Below are 13,619 nucleotides of genomic sequence, written 5' to 3'. Positions count from 1 at the left end.
ACATGACTCTCCATGTCTGCCACCCGTCCATCGTGTATCCGGCAGGGAAAGTCCCTCCAGGGCACTCGGGCTCTCCCGAGCTCAGACTTCTCGTTGAGAAGAGGGTGTCAATAGCATTCAGAGACCAGTTGATCAAATCCATAATTCTCTTTAGGTTTTAGAGAACAGACTGTGAGAGACTGTTCCAGGGAAAGTAATGCACATGAGACAGACAAGGACACAAGAGGCTAAGCAGGGAAGATAAGGGGAAGGAGGAGAGGAGAAAAGTGCAGCTGAAGTTAGCGACAGTGATGCTGATTTTCCTCTGATGCAGCTGAAGAGCGAGACGGAGCTCGTGTCCAAGCAGCAGAACAGGCTGAATGAAGTTATTCGGGCCGTCACACAGGTAAGAGTTTACTTATCACATATTACTTTACTCTGATTACTACACACGATACTCTCCCCTCTGCTCGCTCCTCAGAGCGTCTGTTTCAGCCACTTGTCGGCTCTTTGGTTGCAGATCATCACGTTCTCTGCAGCCATCGGTTTGCAGTCCAACAGCCTGTTTGCTGGGACATTTGCACCTGGCCCACATGTCCAGCAGTCACAGTCACACAGCAGGTAACACAGGAGTCAGTGGGCGGAGCAGAGCTGGATGCAGCGTTAGTAACACTTTAAAATGATCTACTGGGCACTAACTACTTTGATCCAACTCCCAGTTCCTCCAGATTTCAGTTACCTCTCAGAGAAAAGTGTCATCAGATCCACGACGGAGTTCGTCACAGAAGCTGGACAAAAAGGTTTGTGACATCTACAGAGGTCGTTGTGTTTGAAGCTGTAACTCTGTAACATCGTCTCTCTCTGGGCGCAGGTCCTCAGTCCTCCCATCCAGGCCTGGTTAAGACCGCTCTCACCGCTTTGGCGTCAGTCGGCGCCTCTTTCCAGTATCCGCCCATCAACTGGAGCGCCGCTCTTTCTCCTTTAATGAGGATGAGCTTTGGTAAGAGTTGTCGCTCAGTGCTGTCCGTGAAGCCACAGATCCTGTTCAGTCGATGTTGTTGTTGTGTTTTGTAGGAGAGGATGTGCAGCATCAGTGTGTTGTCCTGGCAGCCTGTCAGACCCAGTCCTCCCACAGCGCTGCTCTGTTTTTGGGCTCCTGGTTGTCGCCTCCCCTGGTCCACAGTCTCAGTGTAAGTTCAGTTGGGTATTAGCGCTGTGACAGCTGATATTCAGTCTCCATCAGGTTTACAGGCTGGTCCACTTTAATCTGTTGTTTCTTGATATCCAGCTTATATTTGAACAGGTTTCTTTAGGTGTTCTTAACAGAAACAGGAGCATCTACGGCCTCACCTCTGAGCTCAGCTGTTTCTCAGTCGTACAGCAGCTGAAGAAATGTCTGAATAATCAGCGTTTGGCTTCTAAAGCTGAACAGATGCTCTTTAACCACGACACACATCCAGTCTGTCTCTGCTGTAGGAGAGCGTGCTGAGTCCAGTACAATGATGAAGGCTTCAGAGATCCTTACTGGCTGTCTGTCTCCCCCAGTACCAGACCCGGGCCCACCTCCATGAGACTCTGGGCTCGTGGATGAAGCACGTGACTGAGGACAAGCTGCAGGTGTATGTGGAGAGTTTGGGGCTGCAGCAGTTTGAGGAGGACCTCCGACCCCAGCACGCGTCCCTGTGTCGCTCTGTGCTGCGGGGCCTGGCTCAGGCCATGGCCCTCCCAAACCCCTCTAGCAGCTGCTGGACCATCCTCTGCTCTGCCACGGAGAAGATCTTCACCTTCCTGCCCGACCGAATCCAGGTGCAGTGTAGCTGCTGACTGTTATCACTGACACGTAGAAGCTTTTTCTTTGATGCATGGCTCTGTCCCTGGTTTTACGCTCGGGGATCGTGATATCCTCTGATGTTCCCGTCCACCCAGAGACACGAACAGGAGCATAAACCCATTTTATTCAAAGCAAGAAGCTGTGACAGATGCTGCTGTAGGTGTGCAGAGCTTCAGTCACCGGAGCTCGGCTGGAAATGAGCTCTTCTCATCACCACAGCAGCTTCAGCCCATCGTTCATACGCTGGTCTAGATCACGCTGGTCTAGATCGACCAGCGTGATCTAGACCAGCATTTTCAAAGTACAATAATAGAAACAGGCAAACAGTCAAACAGCTAAAGTTGTGTGAGGATCACGGGCAGTTAGACTCAGTTTAGCCTTTGTCCAAATCCTTTGCAGTCTTTACGTTGAGCAGCATGTTTCTGAACCTGTGGCATCATTAATCTCATCAGTCTGAAGAACAGCACAGTGCTCGTGTTTCATGGTACTTGATGCTACATTTCAGCTTTTGAACGGCTGGAATCATTTAGTTGATGATATGTGCGCTGGTGTGTGTCGCCTACCATTGGCTCCCTGAGTTTAACAGCTGCTAATAGCTGAACCTGTTAGCCGTGCTCTGTTCACCTTTCTGTGAAATCAGCTGATCTCCTTCAACCTGCTGTCTTTGTCTGTTTTGAAACCTTTGTGTGGAGCAGTCTAACAGTTAAAGCCTTTTATTCGTGCTGCTGCTGGGCCCTGCTGGCATCGAGCTTTGCCTCTTTAACACATGAACACAGGTTCAAAGGTGTTTAAATGACACATTTTAACTAAAAAATAACAATTTTTGTGTTTGTGTTTGATTTCTTGTACATTTATTTCAGGATGATGAAGTGGATCTGTATGTGGGCGTGGCCAAGTGTCTGTCTGAGATGTCTGACACAGAGATTGAGAGGATCATGAAAGTCTCTGAGGTACAGTGTTAATAACACCAGCAGAAAATGAACAGAGGGACCACGTCCACTGTTTCCATGTGCTGAAGCGCGGGCAGAAGTACGTTTGGTTTACAGGTTCAAAGACATGTTGTTGGTCTCATAGTGGAAATGGAAGTAATTCCAGTGACCTGTAGCTCATATTGCTTTATTACTTATAGCTGTCAGTGTGTGGACAGTAAAACCTGCATTCTTCCTGATGCCCAGCAGGGGGCCCACTACACAAGTGTGTATTTCTAAAAGGAGCACTTTAAGTAAACGTTCAGTTTGACCAAATGTAACCATATAGTGATTTAAGCTTTCAGTAATTTAGAGGAATCTTCCTCACATGGTTACTTTATTCACTTCAACAACAGTCGTGCTTTATACTGTGAGGTCGACCCTACAGTAATAATACAGAGAAAACCCAACAATCATGTGACCTCCTATGAGCAGCACTTTGGCGACAGTGGGAAGGAAAAACTCCCTTTTAACAGGAAGAAACCTCCAGCAGAACCAGGCTCAGGGAGGGGCGGGGCCTCTGCTGTGATTGGTTGGGGTGGGAGAAGGAAGACGGGATAACTAAACATGAAATGGTGACAGGTGTGTAGTTTGAAGCCCTCTCAGCTGCTGCTGACCCTCGTTGTTGATCCTCTGCTGGCTTCCTTTCAGCACACGTGCGGTGATCACGTCACGCCTGTCATTCAGTCTGTGACGGTTCGTTGAAGCTCAGCGTGCGCTGTGGCTTTAACATCTCTGCGTTCTGTTTAGACTCAAATGGAGAAGACCTGCTTCGTCTTAGCCTACCTGACCTCTCAGGGACGAGTGCCCCTCCTTAGTCTTAATGATGTCATTGCTGGGGTCCTCCGTGGTTGGCCGAGCCGCAGAGTGGGGTGGCTCCTCCTGCAGACGTTTTACCAGTGTCGCCTGGCAACCAGCATCAACACAGGTGAGACAGGAAGGCGTTCCTACTGCGTGGAAAGTGGATCTCTCCTGATCTAACAGACGACTGACACCTGTGTGTTTTACCATGATGGTTTTCATTTAGTCAGCATCTTTGTCACAGGCATCTCCAGACGGGTGGAGTGGCTCCTGGAGCTGATGGGACATATCCGAAATGTTGCCTACGGCGTAACAGACGTCCAGCGTGGAGACACCAGATCGGTATGTTTCTGAGTGACCGCCATGTGACACATCCTCCTCTTCCTCCCAGCAGCTGAGCTTAGCTAAATGCTGGTCCACCATGACGGTGCCGTGTTAACTACAGCGAGGCTGCTCTCGAGCATCAGCAGTAGAGCAAAGCTTGCTGCTGTTTGCTTCTTCTGTGTATCTGAGTTGGTGGAAGCAGATTCTGTGTCGTGTGTTTCTAACTGAGTGTGCTCTGCAGGCCACCGACTTCCTGTTCCAGCTCTTTGCTGCTGCAGTAGTTTCCTGGAGTGACCACATCATGCCACTCCTCTTTGGCATCCGGGTGCAGTGGTTTCCATGGCAGCCAGACCCCAAGCCTCAGGCTCTAACACACGGTCTATATGGCGAGGAGTCGTCGGTGGACGGCGCCCTGTCCCGGTGCCTGTTAGCGATGTCCCACAGCCTCCCTCGGCTCCTGGACAAGGAGCCCTGGAGCAGCCAAACGCCCAAGGTCAGTGTTTGTGCTGTGAACTTTGACCTTTAGCTCAAATGTCACTCGTTGTAAACGTGCAGAAGGGATGACCCCGTGTGTGTGTCTCAGTTCATAGACTGGCTTCTCAGCATCATGGAAGCTCCTGACCAGAGCGTGTCAGCATCAACGGTCAGCACAGCCAGAGGTGAGCAAAGCAGCCTTTTTCCTACTTACACATTTCATAATATTTCACTCTGTTTGAACGACAGCAGTACACAGACTGTTGTCTCCATAAAGTACTTCATGAAATCACATCTAAACAGTTTAATTAGATATAGATTATTATTATTACCATCCTTGTGCAGGTCTCATTGAAATTAAGACCTGGCCTGAGTTTTGTCAGGTTCTTACATCCTCGAGGTAAAAACTTCACTATAAAGCCAAAAGTACTCCCCTCTCCAAACCACTGAATGCAGGTGTTCAGTCACTTGTGGCCACAGGTGTATAAGCCCGAGCAGGTGTTTGTGCTGCTGATAGGATGGCACCTGAACATAAACTCCAGTTGAGGCGACAAAGTGGAAGCAACTGGGAACGACAGCGTCTCTGCTGTGAAGTGATAGGCCATCTAAAATCGAAGGGCGGGGTCAGCCACAGCGTGCACTAAGCACTTTCTAACATTCATCCACATGACAATCGAACGGAGCAGTCTGGGCGTGGTGGAGAGTTGTTCCAAGTGTAAAGCTTGGAGGAGAGGGCGATTGTGGTGTGGTATTTTACACAGCTTCGTGCGTCCAGCCCGACTGTACTGCAGCACAAAGCACAGTGAACGGGTTTGTGTGGAAGAACTTGACCTCTGTGGGATGAGTTGGAGCGAGGACTCAGCCACACCTTCTGATCCAAAATCAACCTGACCTGCTGAAGCTGTTATAATTGCAAACTAAATCATATGTATTCAGGATGGAAAGTCAGAGAAGTGTGAAGGTAGACGAGCGAACACGTTTGGCAATAGTGTATTTTCATAGTTTTCACTAAAGTGACCACTACACCACCAGCTGTGGTTTCTTCTTTACTGGTTTTGCCCCAGAAGCTAAACCTTCGTGGTAAAGCCTGTATGTTCAGGTCTCCTTGTGAAATGCATCGTGTGTTTCATGGACTGGTTCTTATGCAGCACTGTTCTTCTCTGAGCGGTTTATACTCATCCACGCACGGCTTTCTGTGCTTACATCGCACTGCTGTGGATGCAAATGTGTGTATTCAGGTTAGAAGCCTGAATTTCAGCTCAGACACATGAAGTTTGTAGTTTCTGCTGAAATATTTCTGTCAGTGATCACAGAGACAGAGCAGTCCAACCAATCATGGCCTCCAAGAACCTGGTTGTGTCGGAGCTCCACCCTCACCACGTCCTTCAGACAGGGTCGTTGGACTGTTAGTTTCTCTGCACTATTGCAGGTTATCTCACAATATCAAGTTACCATAGAGGGGACTGTAGTGATTCAGCTCTATATACACAAATGATGATTTGGCCAAATGATCTCCACAGGCCTCATCTGTGGCAGTCTTTACATGAGAACTAATGCACCATGTTTATTAGACACTCAGCTGACAGCACTGTTGGAAAAGAAGGTGTGGAAAGAGCAGGTGGTATTTTAAGAGAGGTTTACTCAAACATCAGTGTTCATACAGGCAGGATATGCTGAAAAAATGATCTGGTCTTCAGAGCAGCCATCTGATTTCTCTGATTTCTCTGATTCCTCTGATTTCTCCTGTGGTTCCTTTCAGCTGCTCTGTTGGCACTCAGGTCCTCTGCAGAGTTCAAGAAGAAAGCCGTGTGGACCAGAGCGTACGGCTGGTAGCCCAGAGGAGCCTCGGTGTCCTGCTCAGGCGTTGCTGCTCGTACACAAAGACGCACACGGCTGCTGGTCTGAGCTGCTGTTTAATGTTAGACAGTAACTGTACTGTAGGAATCTGTGCTGTCAATAAAAGTGCAACAGAAATCATTTTGGGTCTAGAACATCCTTTTCTCTCTTTACAGCAGATCGTTAAATTCGACTTCATCCGTAACTCCAACGAGCTGTGACTTCATGTTACTTCCTCTTCCTGTTCCACTTCTCCAGGTGGTGGTGCCTCTCCTTCAGCAGCTGCCCGACTGTGAGCGAGGCTCCTGAAAACCAAGCAGTGTTTTACATCACAGTTACACCACAGTTACACTACAGTTACACTACAGTTACACTACAGTTACACAGTTACACTACAGTTACACAGTTACACTACAGTTACACTACAGTTACACAGTTACACTACAGTCACACTACAGTTACACAGTTACACTACAGTTACACAGTTACACTACAGTTACACTACAGTTACACTATAGTTACACAGTCATACTACAGTCACACTACAGTTACACTACAGTCACACAGTCACACTACAGTTACACTACAGTTACACAGTCACACTACAGTCACACTACAGTCACACTACAGTTACACTACAGTTACACAGTCACACTACAGTCACACTACAGTCACACTACAGTTACACTACAGTCACACTACAGTCACACTACAGTTACACTACAGTTACACCACAGTCACACTACAGTTACACAGTCACACTACAGTCACACTACAGTTACACAGTCACACTACAGTCACACTACAGTCACACTACAGTTACACAGTTACACTACAGTCACACTACAGTTACACTACAGTTACACAGTTACACTACAGTTACACTACAGTTACACAGTTACACCACAGTTACACTACAGTTACAGTTACACTACAGTTACACAGTAACTTCATTCGTGACACCAATTTCACATCCCCAGATAGAAGACCCTCGTCAGTGTTGTCACCACAGATCTGGTCAGAAAGCTCGGACACCAACTATGATGATATGACAGTGAGGCCTGTAACTGTTCTTCATCGTCCTAGTCTTCCTCAGGAAACTGTCACTCGTAGTTTTCCCAACAGTAACAAATCAGGAGAACCTGAGAACGTTTTGTGTTCTTTTCCTTCAGTCTGTTCTAGTTCAGCTGGATTTAGGTCGTGTTAGTGAAGCGACCGACCTCTGTGTCTAACATCTTTTTGTCTTAGTTAAGGTTCTCGTCTAAACGTGTTTGCTGTTCATCAGCCTCACAATGGCACGACTAACCGTCTCATTAACCCTCATCCAACCAGCATGTTTAACATACAAGGACGAGCGACTGAGGACCACAAGAGTGAGCTCATGTTAGAAAACTAATAATGGTAACATATTTCTTAGTTCTGTAACGATTATGCAGTATCTAAAGAAAAAAGTAAAACTGTCTCTGCAAAGTTGCAGTGGCCTATGCTGCAAGTCTGAAATGTATAGTTTAATCTATCTTACAGCTTTTATTAAGTTTAATCCACATTATTACTCAGAAAACCTCACTGGTATCAGAGCTTTCAGTCATTTTAAGTATCATTTGCACAGGGAAGTTGTGTGTAAACATGGACAGAATCAGATCAATGCCCACCAAAAGTGAGTCTGATTTATCGAGACAAACTTTAACGTGGCTGCACGTAGAAGCTGAAACAACCAAAGCTAATGAAAGTAGTGGCTGACTGAAGACGACTGCAGTGACCATAAATGTAAAGGAGGAGCTTGGACTCAAACAAACGTGCTCCTGTGCAGCACGTCCATCAGGTGACTGTAATGTCACAAAGGGTTGTTCTCCGTCTTACCAAGAGTGAGGACAGGCAGGTAGAGCGCCAGCACCACGGGCAGGTGGCTGTTTGGAGCTGTCGTTGAGTTGAGTAGACACGACTGGGAGGCCGTTTGCTCAACATAAGGCAGCGCCTGATAGATGGTGGCAGCTGAGAGAGAAACAAAAAGGGGAACAAACGCTTCACTTGCTGTGCTTTTACTTCATTCACTATCACAGTGTTATTGGCCTGTGTGTCGCTGATATACAGAACGTTCCTCCAGCACTTCTGCTTACAGCACAGAGGTTACTCACTGCAGCTGGAATGCACTGTGCTCATTTCCTGGCTTCATATCATCAGCTCTGCTTGGCTAACCCATTTCCTGTTGGCTCCCAACGCTTCCCTTACACAACACTCTGACCACACAATGAACCTCGTAATGTTGAGAAGTCAAAGTGCTTATGAGCTCAGCTTTCAGTTTGTTGGAATAAAAGATGGAAACTCGATGATTTAACACCTTCAACGATGACTGTGAGGATGTATAAGGGGATCCAGAGCGTGTAGCGAGTCCACAGCATGGTGATGGACGGCTTCTCCATGACACACAGCAGCTCGTGAGGATACCTGTCATCAAACCACAGGCACAACTTATTGGACGAGAAACAATGTTTGCATCTGGAAATCCACTGGAACTACGAATGTACTCAAATCATCACGTCGTATATCATAATGCAGCTACATATGGTCTAGTACGAATACGGCATTAAGGATATTATTACTATTATTATTATTAGGGATGCAACGATACCAATTTTTTCAAACCGATACGATACCGATACTTGGATCTGAGTACTTGCCGATACCGAGTACAAAAACCGATACTTCTACCACACACACACAAATGCAATGAATTGGAAGACAGGTTTTATTTTATTCTCTGCCGATAAGAAATAAAATCGTAATAAAAATAACCACAAAAAAATTTCAAGTGAAAAATAAGCACTTCTGTTAAATTATTGCAGAGTCTCCACATTGTAATTTAACAAAATATCACTGAACTATTGGCACTGTCTCGAGCTTTCAGAATAATAAATAAACACTTCTGTTTGGAATAAAATAAACTTTTAAATTATTGCAGAGTGTCCAATTTCATATCGCGGCTCGAGTATACTGAGAAGACGGTTCAATCCTATGTTTTCCACGACCGGCATTGGCTGGTCATCCAGAGCGATAAAATGAGTCAGAGCCTCTGTTATTTTAACTGCCTGTGGATTTTCTCTTGACATTTTTCATCGCTTTTCCAAAACCTGAGTTAAAGTTGGCTGTTCCACACTGCTGACATTTTGTTTAGCCTAGCTACAGCAGCCTCCAGTTTCTCTTTTTTATCTGGAGCTGCCAGTCTCACTCGCCTAACCCTGTGCCTGTTTAGCGCGGGATGTCCCCCTAGTGGCCAAACTAAAAAACTACAACAGAAATGACAAGCCACCCTCTGATTAATGAAATAAGTTGGTATCGGTTAACTTTTACTAGTATGAGTACACACACATTTTACAGTATCGGCCCCGATACCAGTATCGGTATCGGTGCATCCCTAATTATTATTATTATTATTATTATTATTATTATTTTTATTATTATTATTATCATTAGAGACATTGTTGAAGTTCTGCCTTCAGAACAGTCAGTCTGTCCACAACATTGGAACAAATGTGGATGTTTGCACTTCAAATATTTCGATGTGAGTGTGTGTGCACGTTCATAACCTTCTACTGATACACACATCATCATTGTTAATATTAGTATTATGTGTGTGTGTAAATACGCTCCCTCCTCAGGCCTGGTGTTATGGTGCTCACCATGAATCAGAACACCAACGCCCGGGTCACGGGCCGGTGCATGAGTCGTTTGAGGCTCCGCTGTGACATTTGTGGTTTTCAGGGTTTTTATTGTTACTCTGGTTTTTTTCCTGTGTTATGAATAAATCTTCGGTACTGGTTTCATTTTGTTGTGTTTATCTGCAACACCTTAAAGGCCGGTCTGTGGTGCCAAAAAGGTTGGGGACCGTTGGTGTAAATAATGAAAACTCATTAAAGCTCCAGTCAGATATGCTTGGTTGCCCTGTTTTTTTTTTTTAAATGTACTTAATTTTTCGATTATTATTAAATGAAATAAGTATTTGTTTTCTCCTTTCTTGCGTATGTGCAGTTATAACTTTATCAATAACTACTGTTATTGTTCATGAACTACGGCGTGTCCCTTTCAGACATCACCAAATAAATACTTTCCATCTAGCAGACAAATCAAACATCATGTATCAACATGTCACAAAGTGGTTTCTTTTTCACAGAAATAACCAAAAATATTTCCACTGCGACCTGATATCAGTGGATCCTACACTGGAATGTAAACTGGCTGTTTAGGGGGAGGGTTCCTGCCCTGGGTATCTGCTTAGAGGGAAAGTAAGACGTCATGGTTTAAAAATGTAGATAGTTTGACACATTAGTAAAATAATTGCATTAGTGCTGAGAGGTCAGGTCCAGGGAGTGCTGTTCAACTGTAAGGAACTAAAAGCTTCTTAAAGCTCTGCATCCTGTGTGCTTTTAAAACAATTTAACAAAGTAAAGTTGAAGTTTGAAAAGCCGATGTGTTTGTGCATCACTGTAAAACTACATTATTGGGTTCAAACGCAGCTGCGTTCTTATAAAACCTGCGGTGCATACCGGAGGAGGTCCAGGTCGTTCCAGAAGAAGAGCTGCACACACACCACCGGTTTACTCTGCAGCTCTGAACCAAAACAACAAAAGTGCACAAGTGTGTGAGACTACAAATTCTAGAATCAGAACTGCTGATTTCATTACTCTGAAATTTTAAAGGCAGGTTTTGTATCTGAGAGCAGGGGCACTTGCTGTGTTCAGTGTGACTCGTCTCTGCAGAAGGTCAGGGCTCTGATAGTTACAGTTAGTGGGTGACTTACTGGGCAGGTGGATCCTGAGTGTCTGTTGAGTCAGGGTTCATTATGGTCCTGGTTGCTACTGGAAATAAAGAAACAAAAGGAGGGTGTGTTGTTCAGGAAGTACAGACTGTAGCTCAGCAGGTAGAATTACTAACTGGAAGGTTGGAGGTTTGATCCCTGGCTGCTCCAGTCTGCACGCCACGGTATCCTTGGGCAACACATGGAACCCCGACTTGCTCTCCGATGCATCCATCATAGTGTCATTGTTAGAAAAAGAAGTGCTTGTGTGAATGAAGCACGCTGTATAAAATGCTTTGACTGCTCATATAGAAAAGCAGCTTATAAGAACTGCTTCATTTTCCAGATAATTCCACTATTAAGACAACAGACATTTGGGAGGCTTTCTCCTGAGAGTAACACTGAAAGTCTTGCTGCTCCTCCACAAAATGAACTCTTCAGTTTAGCTTTGATTAAAGACACAGCTCAGCTAAACACAACTCAAACTAATCTACACTATTTTTCTTTATTACGCAGCATTTTTATAACTATTTCCAGATGTTTCTAAAGATGAAAACAGAATTAAACTCCAGCCTGATCCGTTTCTGAGGTTCCTGACTCTGAACGTGCCTCAAACGCCTGTCTGATCGTTTCCTTCCGTCGCTTTTACTTTCGCTTTCGTGAATGTTGTGGCGCAGTTGATCGTCTCCATGTTAAGGTAACGTTAGCAGTCTGTACTGTTTTCCTGGCTAACATCAGCTGTGTGCAGCTTAGTTTCAGCATAAATCTGCTTCGTTTTATGTGAGATCAGAGTCTGGGAATGAGACAGAAACAGTTAGTTGATGATCAGCAGCTGAACTCAGAGTCGATGTTACTGTGGATCCACTGACTGATGACTGTAGCAGCTTCTCCTGCCTCCATCAGTCTGTTATGGAAGCCCGTTTCCGCCACAAAAAAGGATCCATTCTCGAAATTTCGAGTTAGTTTTTTCAAAATTTCGAGTTATGGATCCTTCTTTTTTTTAGTGACGGAAACGGAAACGGGCTTCCAGTCTGTGGATGTTGATTAATTGCTGACAGTGAGACAGGGGTGTCCTTGTTGCTTTTCAGAAGTCGCTGCCAACATTTCATCTATAAAATGCATTTCTCTGCTCGTTCGCTATAGTCTGCTGTCGTATTTGTATGCAGGTTATTTTCAGTTTAACTGGTGATATTCATTCGTGTATTGTAGGTGAATGCGCTGATGTTAGTTCATAAATTCTGCAGAGTTAGTAAACTGGCCGTTTTTGCTCAATAATTCCTGTTTCATGTTCAAACCATCAGACAGAAACTCTGCATTTGTTTTTATGTTGTTCAGCCTGTTGTTCTTGAGGTAATCTGTGATGCGTTTAATGACCCTCCACATGCTCTGAGGGTCATTTGAAGAGAAATAGAACTTCATCTTTAGAGCATAAGTGGGTTTTTGTCCTCTTTATGCCCGCGGTCAGGCTCTGTTTATTGTAGTATAACACTCATAGGACACGGTGTCCTGCTGCACACACACTGCACACACACTGCACACAATGACAGCTGCAGAGTTTGTGTCTGATGTATTAAGTATGAAACACTGTTGGGATCAAATCTGGTCAGAATGAATCCAGGTGCAGGTGTGTCAGTTTAGGACCACTGGACTAACATCCAAGTGCTCACAATATAAAGTGTATTCTGTAGTAACATCCTGGTGTTGCAGCAACAGTCCCACATGGAAACGTCAACAGTCAAACTCAAAATCTCTTTTTGTCAACAATAAAATGACAGCAGACCAATTTGAACAAAGTTGGTAAAATGCTTCAGAAACTAGTAAAATATTAAAAAGTGTCTTGATGCTCAATCATCCAATAAATCCCCAAAAAGTTGATTCTGTTCATCTGGATGTTTTCAGCAGCATGGATCAGTGTGAGGACAGAGAGGAGGGAGTCCCTCCCTCTAAAAGAGCCAGAGAGAGCCAGACCAAAGCTCAGAGGTGAGATGACCATCTCTAACTGTCTATGACTCTTCTCCATGTCACAGCTCAGCACTCACATCACTGCTCCATCATTATTCACACTCATACCTCTGTGTGTGTTGTTTTAAAGCCCAGAGCTGTGGGGCGTACCAGGCTCAGCTGGACATAACCCTAAAACTAATCCAGAATCTCCTGGACCTGAACCCAGCTGTGTTTCCTTAAAGAGCAACGACTCGAAGGAAATTATTGTAGACTTTAAAGGATGTTCTTCTGCTGCTGAGAGGTAATGTGTGTCTAGATGTTGTTCCTGACTCTGTATTTTTGAATAAATCCTCATGTTTAATATCAGCTCAGCTCTTTTTCACACACATTTCTATGTTGGTATGTGAAGCGGTGTGTGTTGGAGTGTTTCCACAAACACAGCAGTCAGAGTGGAAAGAGTGGATGTTGTAGGAGGTGTTTGTGTAGTGAAGAGGCTGAGTGTCTGTAGGACTCCAGCTGCTCCAGCAGGTGTCTCCTTTGTGCTTTGCTTCAAACACAGTGTAGGGAGGAGCTTCCACTCAGGTGTTTCAGGTGTTGCTGGATGGAGGAGGACAAATAGTTTTTCCCTTCAGTGACACTTCAGCAGCTCAATGTTCTGGGGAGATGTTTG

General features: G+C 45.1%; 1 protein-coding gene and 1 pseudogene across 1 annotated transcript; one reads left to right on the top strand and one right to left on the bottom strand.

Moving 5' to 3' along the window:
• LOC148105807 (focadhesin-like) overlaps positions 1–6,352 on the top strand; it is a 100,188-nt pseudogene extending 93,836 nt beyond the window's left edge.
• On the bottom strand, positions 6,272–10,763 carry LOC148105806 (very-long-chain (3R)-3-hydroxyacyl-CoA dehydratase 4-like). The gene is made up of 4 exons (XM_087839041.1): positions 10,755–10,763; positions 8,552–8,658; positions 8,074–8,205; positions 6,272–6,518 (listed from the first exon to the last, which is right to left on the bottom strand). The coding sequence occupies exons 2-4, from the start codon at positions 8,631–8,633 to the stop codon at positions 6,442–6,444; spliced, it is 291 nt and encodes a 96-aa protein (XP_087695167.1). The 5' UTR covers positions 8,634–8,658; positions 10,755–10,763; the 3' UTR covers positions 6,272–6,441.
• Between the last annotated feature and the right edge of the window lie 2,856 nt (positions 10,764–13,619).

This window comes from Neolamprologus brichardi, chromosome 3, assembly GCF_056152115.1.
Source record: "Neolamprologus brichardi isolate AB-2024 chromosome 3, ASM5615211v1, whole genome shotgun sequence".
In the NCBI taxonomy this organism is placed as follows: domain Eukaryota; kingdom Metazoa; phylum Chordata; class Actinopteri; order Cichliformes; family Cichlidae; genus Neolamprologus; species Neolamprologus brichardi.
This window is presented reverse-complemented; position numbering and strand designations above follow the sequence as displayed.